Source organism: Salminus brasiliensis, chromosome 10 (assembly GCF_030463535.1).
Source record: "Salminus brasiliensis chromosome 10, fSalBra1.hap2, whole genome shotgun sequence".
NCBI classification, from domain to species: Eukaryota; Metazoa; Chordata; class Actinopteri; order Characiformes; family Bryconidae; genus Salminus; species Salminus brasiliensis.
This window is the reverse complement of record NC_132887.1, coordinates 14,974,725-14,999,500: the sequence shown is the minus strand read 5'-3', so window position 1 is coordinate 14,999,500 and position 24,776 is coordinate 14,974,725. Positions and strand designations below refer to the sequence as shown.

Sequence of the window (24,776 nt, the reverse complement as noted above, 5' to 3'; positions counted from 1 at the left end):
CCCCCCACACCTCACAGGACGACTTGATTTTGCTCGCTCTGTCTTTATCTTTCTTATGGTTGTGATTGCTCGCTTGCAGGGAAAATGGCTTTAGAATCAAGCCAGGTTAAACTTTCCTGTAGTATTTCTGACTATAAATCTAAATGGACTGTAACTTTTAATGTCCAGTATCTATTCAGAGACTTCAGGGTTTTACCAACTGGTAACACTGGTGTTTACTTGACCTTGCAGTCAAAATGCCTTTCGTTTGCTTTTAAATACTTAGTTAAACACCATGACACATGTAAAAAGTATTACAGTAATGTATGGATTTACAGTAGAGAATACATTTTTATAGTCATTATTTAACCAACATTACCATTTGCACCCTGACAGTAGTTGTTAATATGGGAATGCTGGTTCAAATTACTTTTTACCCAGTTAAGTGTGAAGGATGTGGTGTTTTAAGGGTGTTTGTGTGTGTGTGTGTGTGTGTGTGTGTGTGTGTGTGTGTGTGTGTGTGTGTGTGTGTGCGTGCGTGCGTGCTTCCCTCTCCTCCAACCTGTGTCGGCGCTCTCTGGCGCAGAGCTATTGACATCTTGGCATTTGGTCCAGTCTGTCTCCTCTCCCTTGAGGGCCTGCTTCCTCCTATCCCAGCCGTGTATTGATTGGTTAATTTGATAGTTCTATCACCAATCAGCTTGTGTCTGACCTTTTGCCTTGGCAATGATGGCAGAGTGCTCATTTCTTCATCGCCGGCCTCACCATACATTGACCTTTGCAGTGAGAATGTCAGTGCGGCCCTTGATCTTAACCTGTCACTACATTTGTTATAAGTAGGAGTCACCCTCGCCCTTGACTCCAACTCGGAACCTCCGCCAGAACAGCGCGGCCCGCTTTCTGCATTTAACATCTCTAAAAGAGTGTGAGGAAATGCTGACAGACGCAAATGCTCATTAGGATGTTGGAACCATATGGTGAACTGTCAAAATGGAAAGTGAAATGACTAAGAAGACCAGAAGTGTGTCAAGCACAAGTGTCTTCTGGTGGATAGTACTGTTCAAACCTTTAACCTTTAGAAGTTGCAGTTATCAACAGAAATGTAGCAAATGCATCATGTAGATCAGTGTTATTTCTCTCTCGTGGCTCTTTGAAACAAGCAGAGAAATTGTGTTGCTGCTTTTTGAATTTAGTCAGTACCACTTTGCTGCTGTTTTGCAGAATGAATAGTAGTTTTTACGTTTTTACCATGTTTTTCTCGTTTTCACCAATAGGAAAAAGTGGAATGGTAGATGGAAATGGAAACCATAGGAAAATTATTCAAGTTGGATAGTGAGGAACTAATGGTCTACATACAAAACATTAGAGTAAGATTTAACAGATAAGTTATTAGCTGTTATAGCTGTTACCTCTCCATGAAAAAGACAAACTGTATGCATGTACATCAACCTCTGGCCAGTTGTCATATCTCCTAAGTTTTGTAATTAAACTTTTTGTCTAACATGCAGAAAGATGTGAGTTGAGGATAAACAGCTTGTTCTTGAAAAGCACAGTGCAGAACTAGTACCCTGCTGCAGACTCAGTGCTAATCTTCATATCAGAATGACACAGCTGTTAACGTGTTCCTTCACATGCAGGTGTCCCACAGGAGCCTCTCATTATCACAGAGCTGCCACACTCCTCTCGGGAGACTGCTGTACACGTGCCTTGCTCACTCTTAAACCTCTCTTGCTTTTAATGGGCCTGCATGATCAGAGATGCCTCTTATGCTTTTCTATTGCTAAGATGAAGCTTTATGCATTTCAAAAAGTAGAGCTCTTCAAAAAGCTTTTTTGCACTGCGTTGGAAAAAATGACTAAATAGGAGAACTAATCTTGCTTCTGTATTAATATACTCATATAGGAATATACTCTACTACTATGTTGTACATTATATTTACACTGCTGTACAAATCACTTGTCATGGTTAGTCAACTGTGTTCATTCATTTTCAGTAGTAAATGATATAGTTCATATTTAAATATTATAATGTCAAGTAACAAATAACACAACAGAATGTGTTTCTAGGTGTTTTACCAAATGAGCCAAGTAATTTGGGAACAGTAGTGTAATGTAATGTAATCTATCTTCAACGATTTTTGAGGAGCTTTCATTGATCATTTATTTTGATCATCTTAGAGTCACAGAATTATTATTCTGGATGCATCTAAAAAATATTGAACTTTTAGATATATTGTTTTTTTGATCCTTTCTTATGTATTCTTACTGCATGTATCTGTAACCAGTGGGTTTTATTTTATAAAAAAATCACAACATTCAAATTGTGGTTTACATACATTTTTACACACTGTATATTTCTGCACAATGTTTTGACATTTGGTCTGCCAGCTGTAATTTACATTTTATCAGAATTTTATGATAAATGGACCAATAGAAATGCTCTAAAAGACTTGAAATACAATATTTTTATATTGACCTCCATTGACAGCTGAAAAGATTTTTTTCTTCCTTCTGTAAAGTTGCAATTTTGGAGATGCGATGATATGTAGCTTTGAACATATCTAGAACTAGGATTATCGGTGCAGTAGCAACTGTGTACAAGACTGTTGTGCATAAACAGTGAACACTGTGGCTGTGTAGTTTTCAGAAAATTGAAAGACAAAATACATGTTCCCTAGACCACAAGCATCTACCTGACTCTAACGAGGCACTGCATGTTTGTGTGTTTTGTTTTATATGCCTCCAGTATTCCCCATAATGGCACATGTGGGCAGCACCAGGCGGCTTTTACTGTGGTTCATATGGGCTCATAATGTGGCTTTGGGTGCAGTTACTGTGGTTTTAAATGTGTTCTCTGAGGGGATGAGGCCTATAAATACCCATATGCTTCCCGAACCGCCTCATCCGTGCTGCCTACCCCTGCAATGGAGCTTCTCTTTTCTTTGATTACTGTTTGTTTACTTTACTTGTTTTCTTTGTTTATGCTATAGAAACAATTATAAAATAGTAATAGGGTGCACTGAGCAGTGCACTGACCAGTGCACTGAAATCCTAATGTTAATTGCTTGTTAATTACTGGTTTAAATCTCTGACCTCTATCCACCATAATTTCTTTATTTATTTTTAATGCACTGCAATGTGCATGTATTTGATTGTATTTTTCTAATTATAATTATAATTGCATAAGTGCATTTTTAGATCCCTAATAATTACTAGATTTACCTTAAGTCAAGTGAAGCTATGGTCAAGCATGCCGGGACAAGGCTAGGTTGAGATGTGCTTCCGCTGTGGTATTCTGTGCCCGTCGCGAAGGCTTTGGTGTGTGCTATCCTCTGATCAGAGCGTGTGCAGTGGGATCACAATGCCACGCTCATCCCTCTCGGTCAGAGTAAGACCTCTGAATAGATATTTATATATAAAAGGAGGGAAGGCAGAGGGGTAGTAGTGTCTGCTTATCAAAGATGGGGGGAATGCTTAAATACTCATGAGACCCTGCGGTGTTTAACCTAGATTAAACCGGCAAGGTCCGAGGGCTCTTCAAAACAAAGACAAGTTCAGGACTTCCTCTCCCTTAAGGATGTGTCAAGGGCAATCCAGACAAAAGACGAATGTCTTCTTCAGCGGGGCGATAAGCATCTGGGCACGGGCGGCGTGAAGCGATTCCTTTTCTTTCTCACATCCCCTCTCTCCATTCAGACTAATGTGGCTACAGTGATTTAACAGAATATGGGGCCCTGGCGATTGCTTATCTGGCCCTTAAGGGCATAGCTGTGCAGCTTCGACGCTGAGTGATAGGCTCTATGCTCAGGAGCGGGGTGGGCCAGCAGCTCCAGAGAGAAGTCATTGTACTAAAGCAGTGTAGGACTTGTTGGAATGATTAATGTTGGTCTCATTCCTGGACCCATATCAGGCGAAGTTCCCCAGACAAAACTTTTGCTGAATCTTAAGTTGTGCGAGAGAGAGAAAGAGAGGGAGAGAAAAGGAGTTATTCTCTATTGATTTTCCTCCCCCACGCCCTCATGTAGCCCCTGTCTGAAGAGGCGTCACCGCCGGGAGCACTTCCATTCCGATTCTCTTTGCCTCAGATTTCCTATGGATGTATTGTAAGTAAGTGGCTCATTTTTTACTGCGCCATACAAAGGGCCTGTCAATGGAGTCTCCCGCGGTCGGCACATTTGTTCCTCCACATAAGACGGGAATGCACGAATACAATAAATAAATCAACACACTTGTCTGCTGCTAGCAGGGGAACAGAGGCAGCAACAAAACCCCCTTCCTCTTTTTTCGTTTAAATGGTAATGCCACAGGATTGTAAAGTTAATGAGATAAGTATGAATGAATTCATCGCCCCCATGCTGCCTGTCCCCTCCACAGCAAACTCCTAAAGTAAATGCCACAGAGTTTTGTTTTGGCTTTAGGTTTGTTTACCCTTGTTGGGCTTACTGAACAAATCAAACAGTGTTCTTTTATAAGGAGTAGTAGCAAAGCAGAAGTTATTAGAGCCTCTCCGATCTCGACATAATGAAATTCACAGTACATTTTAACATCAGGTCTGTACATTTCACTGTTAAAGTGAATCTCATGAAGAAAGAATAACTAGTTATGCAAGAGGTGGGCAATATGACATGATCCTATCGTGATACAATTTGTCACTGGGATGAATCATGTGCTTTTCTGAGCATGCAGTGGACATTGACAGTGCTTAAACAACATTGACCAGCTGAATGTTTCATGACAAACTATTATCATTTCCGTCGCAGCAAATCACCATATATTCCACAACCCTTAGCTATAATTAACCAAATTTCCCAGGACAGCTTTGGTAAAATGTTTTTGGGAAGATTTTAATGATAAATGATAAATATTGATAAATAATCAGCAAAATAGTTTAGGCAGGCTTTCTTTAGATCAGCTTGTCTGAAGTACCATTCAGAGAAGGATTCAGTCTGTTTGCTGTAAGGGGGGATGCTTGGCTATATTAATCTCCAGCATTTCAAACATACTTCCAGGCTTTTCCACAAACATGGAAAATCCATACTTCATAACATGGGGTCTTGAAGACTGCAAGTTGGTACCTGAAAAGACCGTAGAAATCAGCCTTATTCTGAGACTGCATTTTGATTTGGTCGACACACATAAGGTCACAAGCAGTCCTTTCAATTCCAGTAGATAACAGCAGTTCTCTAGCTCTTGGTTTTCCAACATATCAATTGTTAGGTTATGAAAAACCCAGTATATCTGTGTTGTATTGTACAGTAATGTACAGTGTACAAGAAGTTGGATCAGGACCAGAAACTCTTCTAACTTTGATCCTCAACACATGCATATGCGATACTGCAAGCTTATTATCAGAATCTTGCTTTTCATTATCGCTAAGTACACTTCTAGATAGGTTAATAGCAGTGTGAAATAATGTGTTTATGGTTGTATATTACAAATGCTCATATAAATTACAGTTCTTCTAAGCATATTTAGATGTAAAATTCACTTTTGTCTGACTGCTGCTAAAGAAAACCTGGGAAGGCTCTATTTCTGCAATGCAGTCCCTTTATAATTACACAATTCTTATCATCCAGATCCACTGCAAACACTGTGAAAGAGTCTGGAAGGAGGCTATTCTGCACACCTGATGGACTATTCCTTTCACGAGACCAATTCTTCACTCAGTCCTCTGATACACCACTCCAACATTTCAATATTTACATCAGCAAACACCCCCCCTGAAATTCCAGAACTTCAGAAGCATTCAGATCAAGCATCTCCATTCTGCAAGCTTATCCCCATCCCCCTGAGTGAGCTATTCAGTTTACTGAATAAAATATTCTAATGTGTGCTGCTTTTCTTCCATTTGGTGTGCTTAAATATTACAAAGCATTTAATTATAAAAACTGAAGACAGCCGCAGTCCTGGGACTGTCACTGGGAAAAATAAATGTACAATCAAAATTGCAATTACCTGCAGAATTTCAGGGGTAAACAGATCAGCAATCTCATAACAAACACAAGCTAGTTTGCATTCTGAAATGAATACAGTTAGATCCAAAGCAATTTCCTTTTATTTATCTTAGCCACCACGCATAAATAAAGCAAGGGCATTGAAGCAATTAGCATAATTAGACTGTGGTGGTCAGGCCCTATGTGATTTCTTAAGAGGCATCGGCGAGGTTTGTGCGCGCGTGCGGTCTTTGTTTGTATCGGCATGTGTTTCTGAGTGGTGATAGGTAGAACAGCAGAAGGCAATCAGGCTTGTCAGTTTGAAGGTCCTCATTGCCTGCAGGACTGCAGTAGTCCAGCTAGCCTTGGACCTCCAAAACCGAAACTTCAATATCTGACATTACACTGCTTATGTATTATTCAGACTGAGTAAGCATATCAAACAGTAACAAAACATCAGCTTGGCCAAAATGTACCATTTGAAACGGCTCCGTTGTGCTGGCTCATCACCAAAAGAGGAACCATTTTAGAAGAACGGTTGATTCGATAGGCACTTAAAAGAGCACTAGACCCCGGCGTGTGGCCTGAGTGTGTTGAAGAGAAGGCCACAGTCTGGTTATGTTGACCTCAGTGTGAGTCACATACCCTGAGTGTACCTTCCCGAGCCCTAGGCCACTCCACAGGCCCTTACTGACGAGCTGATTATGGTGTAATTATCATGTCGTCCCGCTGCTGTAATAGAGCCCCTTTGATGATGGGTCTCTGTCGGGTCCTGTAGAGACGCTGCTCCAGTGTCTCTGAGGAGACTGACCTGCAGCGCTCTTTATATGCACATCCATACCAGGGTTTTCGAGCTACCATACGACAGCGCTTTCAATAAGACACTCGTGTTTAGCTATGATGGGTGGTCAAGGTCTTTAATACTACTTTTGTACCATTGAGCAGGCTATGGTCAGCTTAAAGGTGCCATAGAGTGCAGTATTTTATGTTATAAATATGTTATATATGTTACTCATGGATCATCATGGAAAAGATTAAATACAAAAGTAACAAAAGCAGCATATTCTAGGTTATTTGCTGCCGCCTGTTACTGCACCTCTAACTTGGACTAGGGCAAGTACGCTGTTGTATGTACATTTTGGGGTGAGTAAATATTAGTAAGTTAAGACTGTTACGAAACAGTTCGTAACAACAGTGTTTGAAGTTTACAGTATGTCACTTCTTCTATGTATTGAACTCTCCATATTGGTGAATACAGTTTTCCATTCCAAGGCACTCATACATTTTTTGTGAGCTTGCACACTGGGGACATTTTTTTACATATTCTCTTATACTGTTGTGCTCATGAACATCTCAGTAACTTCATGAACTTGACTTCAGGTTGTCGGTTATTATCCTTATTGCGTGGAAAGTCCTCGTTCATATTCATCTGTCTTATTTTTTCCATTTCCTGCCGGATGTCAGAGTTTTATCCCAACCTTATGACCCTACACAGGGCCACAAGGCATGCAGAATCTTACTCCATGTGCATGTGGGTTTGCTTTCATGCATTTTCAGGACAAAAATGTTCTGCCTTTGTTGGAAAATCTGAAAAAACAGAGGAAGCAACCCAGTGTAAATGTCATGATAAACAGTGGGTTGTTACTGAGCTTGAGGCTCAGTTTATGTAATACATACAGGACATATAATATATTAAGTACGCCAATCGGCCAACTTATCAGCGCCTTCCTAATATTGAGTAGGACTCCTATGTGCCTCTACAACAGATCTTTAATGTATCATTTAATGCATTTATTACATTTTTTTTATCATGATTTTGTTGGTACTGACCACTGCATACCAGAAAAACCCCACAAGACCTGCCTGCCAACCTGGAGATGCTCTGTCCCGGTTGTCTAGGCTCATTTTTCCTGCTTTCAACACATCACGTTCAAGAACTGACACTGACACTGTTCACTTGCTGCCTAAGATATCTCTCCCCTTGTCCGTAGCCACTGTAGATGAAGATAATCAGTGTTTTTCACTTCACCTGTCAACGGTACTAACCTTATGGCTGCTCAGTGTATAGACACCATACAGTATCTTATTAATACAGCATGGAACATTTATATGATTACATGTCCTGACAATGTATAAAAACAAATCCGCCTGTGTGTGTGTGTGAACATGCACATGTGTATGTGTTGTGTATTTAACCTGAGTAAGGGTTTAGTGTCAGCTCCTAGCAGGCAGTCTCCTCCCAAGCCAGCCAGGCCTTTCATTTGTTTGTACAGACGTCATATTACTTTATTAAGCCTGTGTTTAAACACATAAGCATTCAAATTAGAATTAATCCTCTTAGGGTTGAGCTAAATCCTCCTCTAACCCCACAGATTAGACTTAGGAAATATTTCCTGAGCCTAACCTGGCTAAAGCCAAGAAGGAGTGAGTTTGTAATGGGTGAAACACAGGAGAAAATCTCTCTCTCTCTCTCTCTCTCTCTCTCTCTCTCTCTCTCCCTCTCTCTCTCTATCTCTTCCCCTCTCTCTCTCTCTCTCTCTCTCTCTCTCCTCCCCTCTTACTCAAGCGATAACAGAAAGAGCCCAGTCTCCTCAGCACTTTCTCTTAACTCTGATATTATTGTCTTGTGCCATCACCCGAAGGTGACTGTTATCACTTAATTAAATCCAGACACGCAGGGAGGTAGAAACAATATTGTTGCCTCGTCACCCGAAGGAACTTTTCCAAAGCGTGGCAATTTGGACAGAGAAAAGCCCATGTTCACTTTCTGCTTTTCTCGAGTGCGGATCATATTCTCCCTTGGTGCTGTATGCTAATTTAGATTTCAAATATCAGCCGTCCAAGCTGCCTCCTTCGCTGGTGGGCCATGTCTAGGAACAATGCTCTTTTTACAAGCGCTAATCATACGTGCTGCAGGTTCACATTCATACTGGGGACATTTGTATGTAACTAAATAGTTTAGATGGGCTTGTGGTGAGTAATTAATATAATGTTTTTTTAATGACTAAAATGTCATAATTTTGGTGTATGTTAGTGCACACATGCTGAATTTTTGCTGTATATTTGAGTGTACTTTTGTTTCTATAATGGGAGTAAATTTGGCAGAATTTTGCGGTAAAAGAACATGTCAGGTTGAAGTGGTTGCAGTGTGAAGAGTGTGGTGCCTTTTTTTTAAATGGATGCCTGCAGTGTGTCACTTGACTTATAAAGTAGACCAATAAATACATCATGTTGAGCAGGAGCTAAGATCCTTTCTCCAGTGCTAAGCCCTGTATGAAATAAGCGTTATAACGATGCTCTTATTTGAAGGAGGTCTCAGCGTGGGGTTAGATGAGTGATTTGAGCATCCCCTGAGCTAGTGCCTTCAATAAATAAATCAATACTCAGCATCCATATTTGCACATTTCTACATGGCTTGTCAGCCTCAAAATTGACTTCAGTGAAAAATATATTTTTCACAGCTCCCATGGCAATAGAGAAGTTCTGATAAGATCTCTTTTAACGCCCCTCATCATTCTCTCTCTCTCTCTCTCTCTCTCTCTCTCTCTCTCTCTCTCTCTCGTTCCCTCTCTCTCTAATACAAATTTTCTCTGTCCATATGTCCCTCTCCCATACACACACACACTCTCTCACTCTATCTGCATTTCTTGCTCTCGTACCAGTGTGAAAGTGATGAATCTGAGTAGAACACTGTCAATTTCGTCTGTCTGCGAGAGAAAAGATCAGAGCAGTAATGGGCCGGCTGCTCGCTTTGATTTGTTCATTGAATTAAAAGACCCTTTAAATTTCTCGCTCTTTCTGCCATTCATGTTTATATGTGTGTGTGTGTGTGTGTGTGTGTGTGTGTGTGTTTGCGTGAGTATGCAGAAAAGGCTGGGAGATGGGCTAATAATAAGATCCGACTCTGACAGTAGGAGTCTTCTCCTCTGTGTGCTCTCTTCCTCATACACACATACACACACACATACACACACACAGGAGTCCACACTGGCTGATTTTGGCAGCCTTGCTGAAAGTGTTGATTGCAGCGATTGTTCTTTAAAAGAGGAGGACGGAGTGGATGGAGGGATGGCGGGACGAGGACAGGGGGAGCGGTGGCGGTGGTGGTTTGAGGGTTGGGGGTGAGGGGGGTCTTAGCGGAATCTGAACATGTGGCATGCCCCCATCGCCAGCTGCCCTGCTCCCTCTCTGCCTCCCTCGCTCTCCATTTTGTCTGACCTAATAGTTAATGATATGTTAATAGTCATTGAGGCCGCTCTCTGCTGGCCAGCGCTGTGTGTGTTAATATGGCAGTGTGGTGGCTCTGGACAAGGCGCAGGGAGCAGATTGATGTTTGTCAGCCTGTGTCCTTCAGCCCCAGCATATTTGTCCTCTGTTAGGAAAAACATGGGCCGCTTTGGACACAGGCAATGTTTGCTCTTCTAGCACAGCAAGCCCGGACTGCACTGTGGCTCAAGATGGTGGTGTTCATGCTACTTGTTATTCGTTTTGCATCTCAAGCTCAAGTCATTTTAAACCAAAAGTGATGAAAAATATTGATCAACGTTAGCATCTCTGTTCTATATTTCTTATCCTGGAACAAGGGACAATATAATAGTGTCAGTGACAGCTGTGCATCAGAGTCCTCAATCGAAGCACATTTTAACCCCTAGAAGTTACGGTTTTATAATAAGACCATGTTGTAGTTTTATATGATTTTGTCTTGCTTAATAAGGTAGGTAAGCGAGGTTAGGTCGAAAGTCTGAATTTAAACTTTTAGCTAATACAACACGGGGGTTCATAAGCAAAGAGAGAATTTTATTATGTCTGAATTTTCTTTGTTCTTGGCTATAACTTTATGGTGATCTCCTGGGATTTCCATGAACAGCAGTCTCAGAATAGTGCAGTAAAGAACAAAACATCCAGCGAGTGTCAGTTTCTGCAGACAGAAACACATTGTTGATGTGAGAGGTCAACAAAGAATGGCCAGATTGATTTAAACTGAGAAGGGCTACTGTAACTGTGATAACCACTCAGTATAGTTGCAGTTAGCAGAAAAGCAGCTCAGAATGCACAATACGTCACATTTTCTTTAAACACTTTGTACCCATTAATACCAGTCAGTCAACACTTGATTACCACAGACTATTTGAGTACTGTATCTTCTAATGGTTACTTCCAGCATGATAAGACACCATGTTGTAAAGCTAAAGTCGTCTCCAATTGGTTTCATGAACACGACAATGAGTTCAGTGTTTTTTAATAACCTTTCTAATAACCAAATCTGAATCCAGTAGAACACCTTTGTGACGTGGAAGATTCACAAAATGAAAATCTGACAAATCTGCAGAATGGAGTCGTGTTCATGTACACCAGAATCTCAAAGAAATGTTTCCAACTTCCTGTGGAGTCCATTCCACAAAGTATTGAAGCTATTTTGAAAGCAAAAGGAGATTGGAAATTAAATAAAGGAATGAAGAATGAACTGTAAATGCATAACTGCTTACTTACATTTAAATATTGCAGCCACATATAGAAAAAAACCTCTTAACTTCTAGGGGTTCATTTCTATGAAATGCATGAAAGCTTCCATTCCCTGACAAGAAAGATTTAGCCGCATAGATCCAAAGATGCCGCATGTGTTCCCTATTGAAAATATCCTCTTCTAAAATTCTCCATCTGTAAGGAGCACGAGAGTCGGCTCATCTGTCCTAGCTTAATCTAGTCTCTGCGAGCTTGCAGTCATGTTGTTTACTGCCAAAGGTCAAGCACACAACCTCAGAGCAAGTCTCTAGCCATCTTTGAGCTGGCTAGACCACTTCTTAAAACGGCAAGATTCTCCTCTTCCCTTGCAGCTCCTTTGGGGAGAGCGAGAGAGAGGCGGCTCACGAGGCATGACTGTTTTAAACAAATGACATAAAAAGCCCATCCTAATGTAACACATTTCTCCCCCAGAAGTTTGTCCGCCCGGTGATTTATAGGGCACTTTACCCAGTGGTTAGCCTGTAAACAGAGGCCGTTTATCATGAGGGGAGGCTGCTGAGGCTGAGGCAGGCGGAGGCTCCTCCAGAGACCCGACTCTGCTGCCCCTCAGCCGCGCTGCCTCTGAGAGACAAAAGGCCTGGAGATGATTGCAGCCTGGCTTGAGGTGACTGCTGGGGGTCCTCTCTGACAGGCGGGTGTGGTCTGTGGGGACGCAGGCAGCCATGTCAGTGCCTGAGTAGACTTTCCCCGGTCAAGAGGCTGAAGAATAATCCTCCACTTAGGAGAGGTAAGGGTGGTCTCCCAGTGGAAAGCTCTACACACTGGGTGGGAATGATGAACAACTGAAATCTGATACGAAACTAGAACTAAAAATAACACAGGTTACCTCAGCAAACGGCCTATACAGATAAATAAACTGTACAATTAACATGTTATAGGCTGCAGTGTAGATGTATATTATTATGTACACTCATGCAGAAGATCTGATCTGTAAATATGTTCATCTGGGCATTACATGGGTAAACATTATTTAGTTTATTTTATGCTTATGATATAATAACAATTTCTAAAGCTGTCCTCAAGGAAGCCCAGTATTTACAGTTACCACCCAATACCTAGTTAATATAATCAGTGCTGAATTGTTAGTGGAACTGAATATGTCCATACAAATGCAAACCTGTGTTTTAACCAACAAATTATCAGTAACGTCTACAATCCAGTCTGACTACTTTCTTTTTCGTATTTATTTGAATATAGTGAATATAGTCCGATAGTGTTTTTTTTTACAATAAAAAAACTTATTTGAAAATTTGAACAAATATTTAGTTTAATGTTTAATGTACATTAATATATAAATAGCAATGAATTGTAAATCACTTTGGAGTGTTTCTGTTGGTCCACTCATGAAACATTCACATAGCGTAAAGGGCATCTGCCGTTTGGTAATGGTGTGAAGAATAAACTGTGAGGAAGGAGTTAATGAAATGACCGCAATGATATACAGTCTATACATATAACCATGGCTATATAATTGTCTCTATGTCTTATCTAACACATTTCATTTACCTTATACAGTCATTCAGTTGTAAAGCACAACCCTACTTATATTTTATAACGTTATTTTCTACCAAAATAATCCTGTTTGGGTTCAAAACTAATTTTTTATCTAAAACCCACAAACCCCAGGGCTCCATATACTTCCATCATTAATGAGTCATTTGCCTGTTTCACATGCTAGCTGTTTGTTCCACAGACTGCTACTACTGCATTCCACTCCACATGGTTTGCTAATATTCTAGAGTGCTAGACTGTCGCCTGCTTTAAGCTTAGCACAGTGTAATGCTTAGTCTCACGCATCAGTGCTGGCATAAGCGTGGTTGAGATTAGGCCTAATGTAATCACAGCGATGCTATTAGCATAACGTGATACGGAGTGTGACAAAGTGGTGGTGCTAGCATTTGCGCAGTTAATGTAAAAGTAGATCCAAAAATGTGCTAAATCCTGGGCTGTGTGTTGTGAAGTGTCATAGGAAGCGTCAGCGTCAGCGTGAAGGCAGTGTAATGTAAAGTGTAAGGCTAAGCATCGGCACTAGCGTATGTGTGTTTGGGGAGGCTGGCGGGCTCGGGCGGCCCGCTGAGGGAGCTGCTGTTGTCAGCTGCATATCAGCGTGCTGTAAATAGCCCGGGGCTGTGCTGTTTTATCGGCGGGTAGAGACCGCGCACTCCTCTCGCCAGCTGCCACTGCTCTTTTTAGAGCTGGAAATAAACGAGAGAGAGAGAGAGAGAGAGAGAGAGAGAGAGAGAGAGAGAGAGAGAGAGAGAGAGAGAGACAGATACAGAGAGAGAGACGCTCCACTGCCCTGTCTGTGTAAACCTCATTTTAATAAAAAGGTGATCAGATCGGCTGGGACATTGTGCACAGTGCTTTGTTATATATTTTTTATTCCTCTCTTCTCTCTTTTTCTTGTGGGAAAGCCTTTTCTCATTTGTTACTTACCCTTCTCTCCTGTGCTTAGCAGGCCCTACAGATTATCTGAATCAGTAGGGGACAATATGTAATTAACCCGGCTGACCTCAGTGCCTTAATTGTTGCCTGTTGGAGGCCCTGTCTCTGAGTCTCCAGCAGTGATCTCCATACCACAAGGCTTTCCGTACTGAAAAGTCCCTAATTATATGCATGTAATCTGGGCGGCATTAAAGCAGGTCCGTGTCTCGTGTTGGGAGGCGTTATTAATATGAATGTGTCTCTTTGCAGTGACGTGGTTTTATGTGTTCTCCATGATTCCTTCAGCAGTTGCATCTGCGATACAGAGCTGTTGATTTATGTTGTAATTGTTTGCTTTAACGACCTATCCGAGGCCTTTCTACACGGGGTGTGATTGCGGTTGTAACTGTTTTAGGGCGAAGCTGTGAGGCACACTTCTTCCTTTGGTTTGAAAAACGAGCTGTTTGTGTGTATATTGTCTCACTTGCTTCTTCCTCTCTCTCTCTCTCTCTCTCTCTCTCTCTCTTTCTCTCTCTCACACAGTCCCTGGATGGATTCGTATTTGCACTAAACAAGGAGGGGAGGTTTTTGTACATCTCAGAGACCGTGTCCATATACCTGGGGCTTTCACAGGTGAGTGCACATCAAATTTTGTCTCCATTCGCAGAATCCTGACAAATTAGGGCTAATTTAAAAAGCTCACCATTCTTCTCACTTCTCCTTAATTTGCTGCCTTCAGTGCATTTTAACACAAACACACACACACACATACACACAGACAGACAGATTCTCATGAGGACGTCTCTCCTATAGGCCAGAACCTGTACCTATCAATAATGCGAGTGATCGGCAGAGGTCAGCGCGTGGGCAAATGACCTTGAGCTCCCACACAGCTCTGTCTAGTTGTGCTCTATCTTGAGAACTGGGAAGACTCAATCAAAAGAACAGCCATGTGTTAGCCAGTAGTTCTTAGATAAGCCCAGTGACCAGTGAAAGACTCCTCTCTGACTGTCTCTCTATGGTGTGTTGCAGCTGGTGGACAGTACAGCTGCTAACAGAATGAGACAGGACAGGAGTTCTTGCTGTTGGGTGTAGTATTGTAAAGTGAGGTGCAGGTATTAACACTGGCTTAGTTTTTAAAAATCCAAAGATCAGAAGGAAAGTGGATATGACTAAAAGCAAAACGGCCTACTGTCTGCCAGATTGAAGATAAAGCATATGAATTATTAGCGGCAGACTAAGGCGAATTCTAATTTAATTCGGCATTAATTGATTGATGATTTTTATCAAATAATTGATTAGTTGTCCCCAAAGCTTGTGGAATTTGTTGTACTTATCTTTTGTGGGGTTTTATCTGCAGTCAGGAGGTTGGCCTGCTGATAAAGGGCTTGTTAAGTCTTTAGCATGAGTAGAGTTTATTATCTTACATGGCTAAGCTGATCCTGCAAGTCTCCTCATCTTAATTGCTGGGACCTTATAGCTCGTTAATCTGTCTTAGAACCCAAAAAGTGTGCAACTTGGTTAATTATTTTCAACCTTAATTAGATTAGTGTTGTTTAAGCTTTCACAAATTGACAAGATTCCTACTTATGTAAGATTTTTTTTTACTCTGTATTTTCTCCTTCCTTTGATAAAATGTTAATGAAATCGCTTGTATAAGTGTGTCACCACTGAAGCACCTTCTTGCAAAAAAGTGAATGTTTTTGCGCATTTATTTTCTGTTACTAATATCATTGCCCAAATGATATCAGAGCACAAATAGATCAGAACATAATCTTTTACAGTATGTGCATAAAAGCTGTCTTGTTTCACATATAGTGTTGTCACATACGCGAGTAATTAATGTCTTTAGCCAGCGTTACATTAGCTCTGATATTCAAAGAGCTAATGATGAGCGCTATTAGACATTCAAGACTTGAATCATAGTCGAGCCATTACACTTGGCTATAGTCGATAGCATGACCTTTGAGCACTGCTGCTCAATCATCCGGGTGTTCAGACACTCAGATCCAAGCTTTATTCTCAGGGAGAGACTCAAGCTTCCAGAGGCACTGGAGGAACGCTAATCTCCCAATCGAGCCCTTCCTCAGGTCTTTGATAGTAGATATAAAGCATCCTCTCCTGTCTTCAGCAGCAGAGAGACAATGCTGCCAGCTACTGCCACAATTATATCTGCTGAACTTCACAGCTCCACGCTGAGATTTAAAACCTGCAGCACAGTGATCAGACACCAAGTGTGATGTTCAGTTGTGAGATGAAATCTGAGGGGTGAAAATCTGACATAGACTACAAGTGTGCGTGGGACATGTGTGTATTTACCCAAATAGAAGACACAGTCATCACCAGTAAAGCAGCACTATGTAGCATTTTACTCTAAATTAACAGCTTATGTTGACGCTCCCCTGACCCGTAATAGTGAGAGTAGCTACAGTCATGGCAACTCCGGGCCTGGCACCTCAGTCCACATGCTGGTGTACTGCTTTGACAGAAAACATAGGCTGTGTCCGAGACGTAATAAATGCTACCTATTCAGGCAGTATTCAAAGGCAGTAAGTTACCAAGTCACATCTGAATCGAATGATTATATAAAATACTGCCTGCTAAATTACCTTCATCTTGAATAGCTGTATCCTTCGTCGCCTTACTCATCCCATGATCTTCTGGGTTAATGGCAACTCGTCTCAAGACAAAAAAAAGCAACGTGGCAGAAGCACGATTATTTTATTTAATTTTAATTTGGTACACTATCCACAGACAGTAGTTGTCGGTATCCTGGCAACATCATGATGTATTGCTGCCTTCAAAGTGTGTCTCAAACACGATTCGGTTGTATAATCACAACGCTGCCTTCTGACTTATGGGACAGCATAGGCAGCAAGGCATCAAGGCAGCTGCCTTCAGGTTCAGACACAACCATAGTGTGATTTATGTATTGGTGTTATTCACTTATAGCTCAACAAATCATGTAGAGATGAGTCTGATTTCAAGTGTTGGGAAGACCCAGCGGGGAAGAGTGTGATTTCAAAACTTTCTGTAGTTTGTGTTTGTATATAGAAGCAGAGATTTTTTTTATCATTATATGAATTTGAAGAGCAATTATTTTTGTGTGTTCAGGGAAAATTTCTTGACATGCTTAAATCATCTCAGAAGCACAAACTGAAAGCTGTTACATTACATTGATATTTGAATAAACTATAGTTTTACTCATTGCATAACTAATTATTTCATTAAGTACAATTTTATACTCAAGATTTTTCCCAGACCTTCTGGTGCAGTCCAGTGTACTGATCCACAGTCCTCCTCAAAACAATTCTCAAGCCCAAGTGTGGTCTGCAGTGCTTTTAAAAATGTAATTGGTTTAGAAACTGAAAGCAGGGCGAGCGTTCACACTGCAATTAGTGCCTTAAGTAAGCTAAAAAGCTAAAAAGTGAGAACAGCTTCTCGTTTGCAGGTTTCTGCACGAGGGCGCGCCACACATCCGGTGACCTCTGTTTAGCAGTTTTGATCCATTTAGTGTCAAACACAGTAAAGAGGTGAATCATTCGCTCAAAGGTGGAGGTGCTATCAATTCACAGTTCGGATGAAGTATGAAAACAAGCCTACATTAATGAGCTCCTCCCCCTAGGTGGACACTCAACTATTCAGGAGAAGTGAGAAAATGAAATGTCAGTCCATCTTTTGGGTTCTGTGCTTGTAATTTAAGGAACGAAGTATTCCTCGTGGCCTGCGCTGTGATTGGGTTAAATTTTGATCCATCTACAGAGACATTTCTTTCTGGCCCATGCACCCAGGAGAACATTTTTACGGGCTTCTCTCCTCCTTTCCTGTGCACCACCCCCAAGCTGAATGAGAGAGTGATGTGAAATTGCTTTTCCCTCTGTGGCCATTGACCACCTTGTGTTAGATTAATGTGTGCAGACCGGAGCACCTAACAGGTTTTTACAGCACGAGCAAGCTTTTCCTCTTGTATTGCGGACACTATTGTGATGGCGTACAACCTCAGCAGATGCCCTTAGCTATTTGATAATGCACTCAGCATGGTTGAGCTGAAGGCACTGGATGTGTACTTGCTCTCTTATCGCCGCTGTCTGTGACTCCACTTCCAGATTCCTCTGATAATGAGGCGCGTGTTTGACAGTAGGTGAAACACTGCGATTCCTGCCCATATTATTCACTCCACCAGATGGCCATTTAACTATTTTTTGTTGTGCTAATAGCCGTGATCATTTCACTCCTGCATGTAAATAGGCATATGCTGCCAAAAGTCGCGCACGTCTTAGTTATTCAGATCTCTTCGCTAATATTTGGCTTCTGAGCCGGGTGATTAGTTCATTTCCAATAATTAATATGTGATGGATGGGTTGCCGTCTTACTAGATTAATCATCAGAATTGCAGTGGTGCCATTCAATAGACCATCCCATGACACAAATTGAGTGGCAGCAGTATAATCATGCCACTCGGGCCTTCCTTACGTGGTCTGTACGACGATCAGCTCGGCACAGGGTCGCGGGCAGAGTGCGGTTCTTTTTTTGTAAGACCTTGTTGCAGGGTCACAGGAGTCCCAGCAGTGATATTGAGGTACAGCTTGCGAGTGGGCAGCTGTCTGTTTTGTAATTGAGATGTGTATGTTTGCTTTGTGTAACAGATGGCATTGTGTGCCGAGGCTGATGGCTAGGAAAATAATAATCGCATTATTCCGGCCAAAAGAATATTAGCTTTTGGAAGGTGGCCATTTTTCAGCCTGCACCCCTGCCAGTACAGCATATGCACTCGCATGGACTGGATATCCAAGGAAATTGATACATCTGGAATACAGAGTGCATCTGAGTTCTCATCTGCCACGGAGGGTTTCGATTTAACCCGTTGCATGTAGCTGGAAGCGTAGCATAACTGTACGCTCAGCGACATCTGAAGGCCATGTGTAATCTACCATATGGCGGAGGAATTTGTCTTTCTCGGTTGTTTGTGTTTGGCGATAGCGACGGGTCTGGAACGCCTCCGGCCAACCCCTCCTATCTGCATCAGCAGAGCCTCTCCTTCACAAGAGAAGGCGGCTGTGTTCTGAAGGAGCCGGCTGCCCCGAATCCCCTCAGCGTGGAGAAGCGGTGCTGGAAGGAAAGGCAGACACCTGCTGGTTTGGTCATATTTGGTCAGTGGTTTGGGTCTGTGCTTTCTTGATTGCTCTGCAATTGCAGGGGTTTTTGTGGTGTGCCCACGCTGCTATAGTTTTAGATATTGCTTCTCTCTGTTTTAACAATCGGTTAGGTTAAATCTCTCTAACTGCCTACATTAACCAAATGTTCATTTATCAGTAAGATGGCATTGGTCCGATACTGGGTACTGGCATCAGGCTGATGTCAGCATTAAATGCTGGATTAGTTTTTCGGAGGAAAATAAGAAAGAATCCGATCCAATTCTGTAACAAATCTTCCTAATATAACAAACAAAATGTCTGGGCTGCTTAAAAGATCCAATCGAAGATAATGAATGTGCTTTTTGGTTGCTACAGTGCATAGTAGAAAAAAACAAGGCACTGTCCACAAAAAGCGATACATTCTATTATATACTATATAGCGTATAAGCAAGTGTTCTGAGCTGAGTTTTTCCATGTAGATAATAAAGTTTTTCAACATTGTCTTCTCTCTTGTCTGTTTTAATTTTCATCTTCGCCAAACTTAAACTGAAGTAAGTTGCTGTATAACATCATTGGTGTCAGGGTTTACCTTGCCTTGCAGGGTTTACCTTGCCCTTGCCTACCCTGTTTGTGTTGTCCTGTTTCTCTGTCTGGTCTACATGTCTGTGTTTACCTGCGGTGTTGTGTTCATACTTTGTGTCTCCGCCCTTGTTCTACCTCTGTGTCTTCAGGTGTTTATCATGCTCCTCTTGTTATCTTTGTCAGCTGTTGTAGATTAGTTTGGCATATACATAGTCCTGCATTTGTCTCAGTCCTTGTCCATTCTTGGTTGTGTACATTTATTTGTGTTCTTTAATGCTGCCACATATGTGCCATTGTCTAGTCTGCTTAGTTTCTTTTAGTATATCATTATTGACCTTCTTTGACCAGGGAATTACTGTACAAATAATAATAACCGAATTTAACTGGTAGCCAATACTAATAAAAGAAAACAGTTCATGTTTATGTCAGCACTGAATTTAATTTTTTAGTGATTTACAATGGTAGGCAAATGGACTCTTTACAAGCCCTAGTACAGCAGTGGCTTTCCTGCCTTGTTAAACTCTTAATCCTTGAGTTTTTAAGAACAAAAATGACTTTTTCGTGGTTCCAATTCTATTATCAGACCAATCAGTCATAAATGTTACTGTTCATTATATTAAATACCGTTCACCTTTATGTCTTACCTTTTGGCAGGTTAAAACTTTTACATGTTTGGTTTTAGTCAAGTACGTCTAGACAAGAAGCTGATTATACGAGCACAGTGCCACACAGCAGAGTGTTGCCCTAACCAGCACGACTGAAATCCCCTCAGCGCAGGCCTGGAAGGAAATGTAGACACCTGCTGGGCTGTGCGGGACAGAGCAGCATGTGCACCACCACCTGAGAGCCATCAGAGAGGCCTCGCTCTTCGTCTTTCCCCAGACACCCCTCCCCCCCTCCCTGTTCCCCGCCTATCCACTCCCCTCCCCGCCCCCCCCACGCTCCGGCCCCGCCACAGAGAGCACAGGAATATTGAATGTATTAGCATAACCGTCCGCCTGAATGTCTGATCACATCTTTGTGAGGAGATCAGCCCTGCTCCCTCGCTTTATCCCATCCCTCATTCCTTCACTCATTTACACCCCGCTCTGCCTCTGCTTTAGCCCCTTCTTCTACCTGTCTGACAGGAAGCCATTTTTTTGAAGGCACCGTTCCGCCTAATCAAATAATTGAATCTTTGGGGGGGGGTTGGTGTTTGTTTTACTTATTTATTAATTGTACTATTTTGCATGAAGAGGAATTGCATTATTTTTGCATGAATTCATGACGGGCATGTGGCAGTGGTTTACTAAGGAGAAGCTATTTTCTTTATTTAAAAACAGCTGCATCCAAACCTGCCATTGTGAGATATACTCTTCATTAATTAATTAAGCCAAATAATATGACACAAAAAATATGAATACAGCATATTAACCGTATTCACACGGAGAGTGAATCAGTGCATTTATACATATTCTTTGTATTGAGCTGCTACAGTATGTTCTGTTATGAGCACTGTCTAGACTCCATTACAGTAGCAACATTTATTGTGTGCATTTTTCCTTGGCAAGCCCTCTCAAAGCACTGGAGGGCTATTCTACTTGCTATTCTAATAGCCCATCGAGGCTGAATAGCAGAATAGTACTAAATGTATAATAAGTACTCTTTTATTTATGATGTTGTGGTGGCTGAGGGTCAGTATTTGCATGCGGGTTTGTAGCAGTGTGGAGAGAGGCAGGGCAGAGCGAGGTCATGTTTAATTGAGCCACCTCCGATCCCTTCTGTCCCCCCACATCTGTACCACAGCCCTGCACTTTACCTGAGCTGTAGACGAGAACTAGGCGAGAGGCTGATCTTAGACAGAGCTCTGTTATGATGATGTAAAACCAAAGTAGCATCTTTGGGGATAGTTAATATTATTGTTTTGGGATTGCTCACTCTACCAAAAAACTGTCAATACAAAAAATACTGATTATCAGATTATCTGTCAGTAGCATCTAGTAGCTATTTGAGTAAAAAAACTTTGCTTTGTGGAGAATCTTCAGCCTGCTTAATGTGAGTGAGTGATTGGGTGAGTTACTAAGCATAACCCTTACCCTAAACATAACCATAGTAGAATGTGAAATTCTACTTTCTGCAGGACTTTCCGCTCATTCATTTCTTTTTTAAAAGCTTCATAACAGAAAAAAGCAGAATGCTGTGGCGCCTGTGCTATCTCAATTCTTCTTCGATAACGGTTGTGTGAATTTGACAAAATAGCACTACCAGTGAACAGGAGCTCTTTATGAATTGTAAAATATAGGCAATAATAAATAAATAAATAAACATATTACATGTGAGCTGTACCCCTTGTTCTATTCCTGTTTTATTTGTTAGAAAAATTATTTGTTGTGATTTGTTATTATTAAATTATATAATAATCAAAATATTATTATTAATAAAAATAGTTTGAACATTGAGTTGAATTGAATTGAATATCAAACCCCGTGCCTTAAAAAAATATATTTTGTTCTCATGTTTAATTTCACAAACTGCCACAAGTACAACAATATTGCTACATCCAAACTGACATCTACCTTAATGATTATAAATGACAATGAAATAAAAATGTCTGCTAGGTTGCAGGGCTTGGATATATGATTTATAGCCTAAGAATTGCCTTAATTGTGTGTTAAAATTGTTTTATTTATTAAACTATTAAAACAGTTGATCATTGATATGAAATATTAGAACTAAACACTAGCTAACTCAATTTGTGACTGAGATCATGTTCAACAATAAACTCCTAGCTTCTGGATAGTATGATTCTTGAAGCTGTAAATACACACTCTGATATATGTCTCCCTAGTAGGAAAGGGGGGGAGGGGGGTTTCCCAGTGTTCACCAGTGAACTGTCTTTACAAGGCGCGTTGCTAAAAAACATTATCAATTCACAACATTTAAATTGATAAATGCTTCGAGCCAAAGACTACAAGGGCACTTTGAAAAGCAAATAGCGACCTGGTGAAGAAATTGATTTTTTTTCCCCTGAAAATGACTGCATGATGCATCATTTGACTGCGCTGTGTCCAAGTGCTTGACAGAGATAATCTCTGCAATCCCACGGGTGACCTTATCGTTCTCGGCAGGGCAGGCCTGTCTGCATGCCCGTCTTTTGTGCACGTCAAGGTTTCGGAGGGCAGCATCCTTTTGGGAGCTGGAGTTTCCAGCCTTTCCATCTTGATATCAAGCCAAAAACAATCTGAAAAAAGAAGAATCTGCAAGAATCTCAAAGTCAACAAGGGCTGTTAATAATTGGATGAATGTAAGTAAAAGGCTGCATCCCAGCCTGGTAGATAGCCTGGCATAGTTATTGTTTAACTACAGACAGCGCATGGAGATAGCAGAATGTGGAGAGAAGATACAGAGGGCATGTTTATTAACCTTCTCACAAGAAGTGTTCTGATCTGGGACCAGCCTCTGCCTTTCAGATCAGTATGAATTCGATGGACAGGGAGAAGCCAATGCTAGGTCACAATGTTCATAGAGGAAAGGGAGAAGACAGACTGAGAGAAACAGGAGAACGGGAGGCCGTCTGGGAGAAGCAGGGAAACTCGTGAGCAGATGGGTTGGCAGAACACTGTCAAGGTCACAGAGCTTTCGGGAGGATTTCTGTTCCTCTGTCACCTTTTGTTTTAGGCCTTTAAACAAAATACCTTTTGTTTAAGTCATTGTAGTTCCTTTTCTTTTATCTTTTATCTTTACCTCACACTGCCTCAGTAGCAAACACTCTTATATTAGACACTTCTCCAGTAGGGACCGCTGTGGGTGCTTTACCCTGTTACTGACAAATCCATGCTCTGCCCACAAATGTGTTCATTCATAGTAACTGCTGTAGGCTTGTAGATCTTGCAACATTGTATTGCCAGTAGTGTTAATCTATTCTTATGAGCTGAACTAACATTAGACATAAGATAACATAAGATTAGCCACTATGCCAAAGCTAGCTCAGTTACACAATAAACAAACACCATCCAGTGTCCAGTGTGACCTTGTATACACATATAAAATACATCATTTTAAATGAATAATGCACTCAGTTTCTGTATTTCACAGTTGGCTATGTGATTTTTAGCCACCACTCTGTAAGCTTATCCAACTTCACAACAGTTGCTATGTAAAAACACATTTGTAGATTGAACACAACTAGTTCAGTCAGTTTATGCATATTAAATATTTATTTCTGGTCTATTCCTCATTTGAGTCATACATTATGCGCATATTCTTGATTCAGTTGCAGTGGATCTGTGTGGGCTCACCTGTCTCCAGCAGAGTGTGGCTGGCTATGTGTTAGCTTTGCCACTATCATCCACACTATCATCCATCTCTAAATGGCTCTTTGATAAGCGCAGTGGTCAGATTTCTCCCACGTCCTCCAGCTCATCTCCAGACTGATATGGCCACTCTCATTTCAGATGTCTGCTGGCCCTTATTAATATCTGATGGCAGATCTGTCCCATCACAGCTCCGGTGTGCTGACACAGGGCTTTTACTTGGCCTTTGATCTGAATGGTGATCTGGAGGAATCTGGATGGGGAATACAGCACCGTTTCAGCAGATTTCACATGCAGAGTGGGGTAGGGTATGTTAGCTGTGATAAACACTGTGTTATTTATCACTTAAACTGCTGTGAGTAATGTCTCATTCTGACATCTTTAGAAATAAAGACTTCTGTACTTGAATAATGAGTTGTCTGTACTTGTGTAGTTCCTGTCTCCTATAAGCAGGAATTGTGCACAAATACAAATGACAACAATCAGTAATATAAAAATAAATCAGAAAAAGAAATTCAGTCAAAATCAAGTGAAAATTGTAAAATACAGTTATTTTTTATTTTTATTTCCGGTGGGTTTTCACAGGATCAGAGTTTATAAAAACAACATTTTTTAGTTATTTAGTTACATTGAATAAATAAAAAAAATATGAAATAAAATCACGTTCTTCTGATAGAGCTTCTGTGTACACATTATAATTGTGCTAAATTATGATACAATTAACAATGTTAAATCTGTTACTGTTGCATTTATTCAGTTCATATATTTTAAATGGTTTTTGTTCTGAACATTGAAAGGGATTTTTTTTAGCCATTTCTAGTTTCCATTTTCCTTCTTTCCTTTCCTTTTTATGTTTTAGTTCATGCTTCAAAGTATCTGAAGTTTTAAGTCCAGACCATGTTTTAAATG

General features: G+C 41.0%; 1 protein-coding gene across 6 annotated transcripts in view; it reads left to right on the top strand.

Annotated features, from left to right (window-relative positions):
- Positions 1-24,776, top strand: part of npas3 (neuronal PAS domain protein 3) — a 248,842-nt gene that overhangs the window by 141,974 nt on the left and 82,092 nt on the right. For all 6 annotated transcript variants that reach the window (XM_072689401.1, XM_072689400.1, XM_072689399.1 and 3 more), the window contains one exon: positions 14,402-14,491. In XM_072689401.1, coding sequence (XP_072545502.1) covers positions 14,402-14,491 — 90 coding nt within the window. The remainder of the gene's footprint in view (positions 1-14,401; positions 14,492-24,776) is intronic.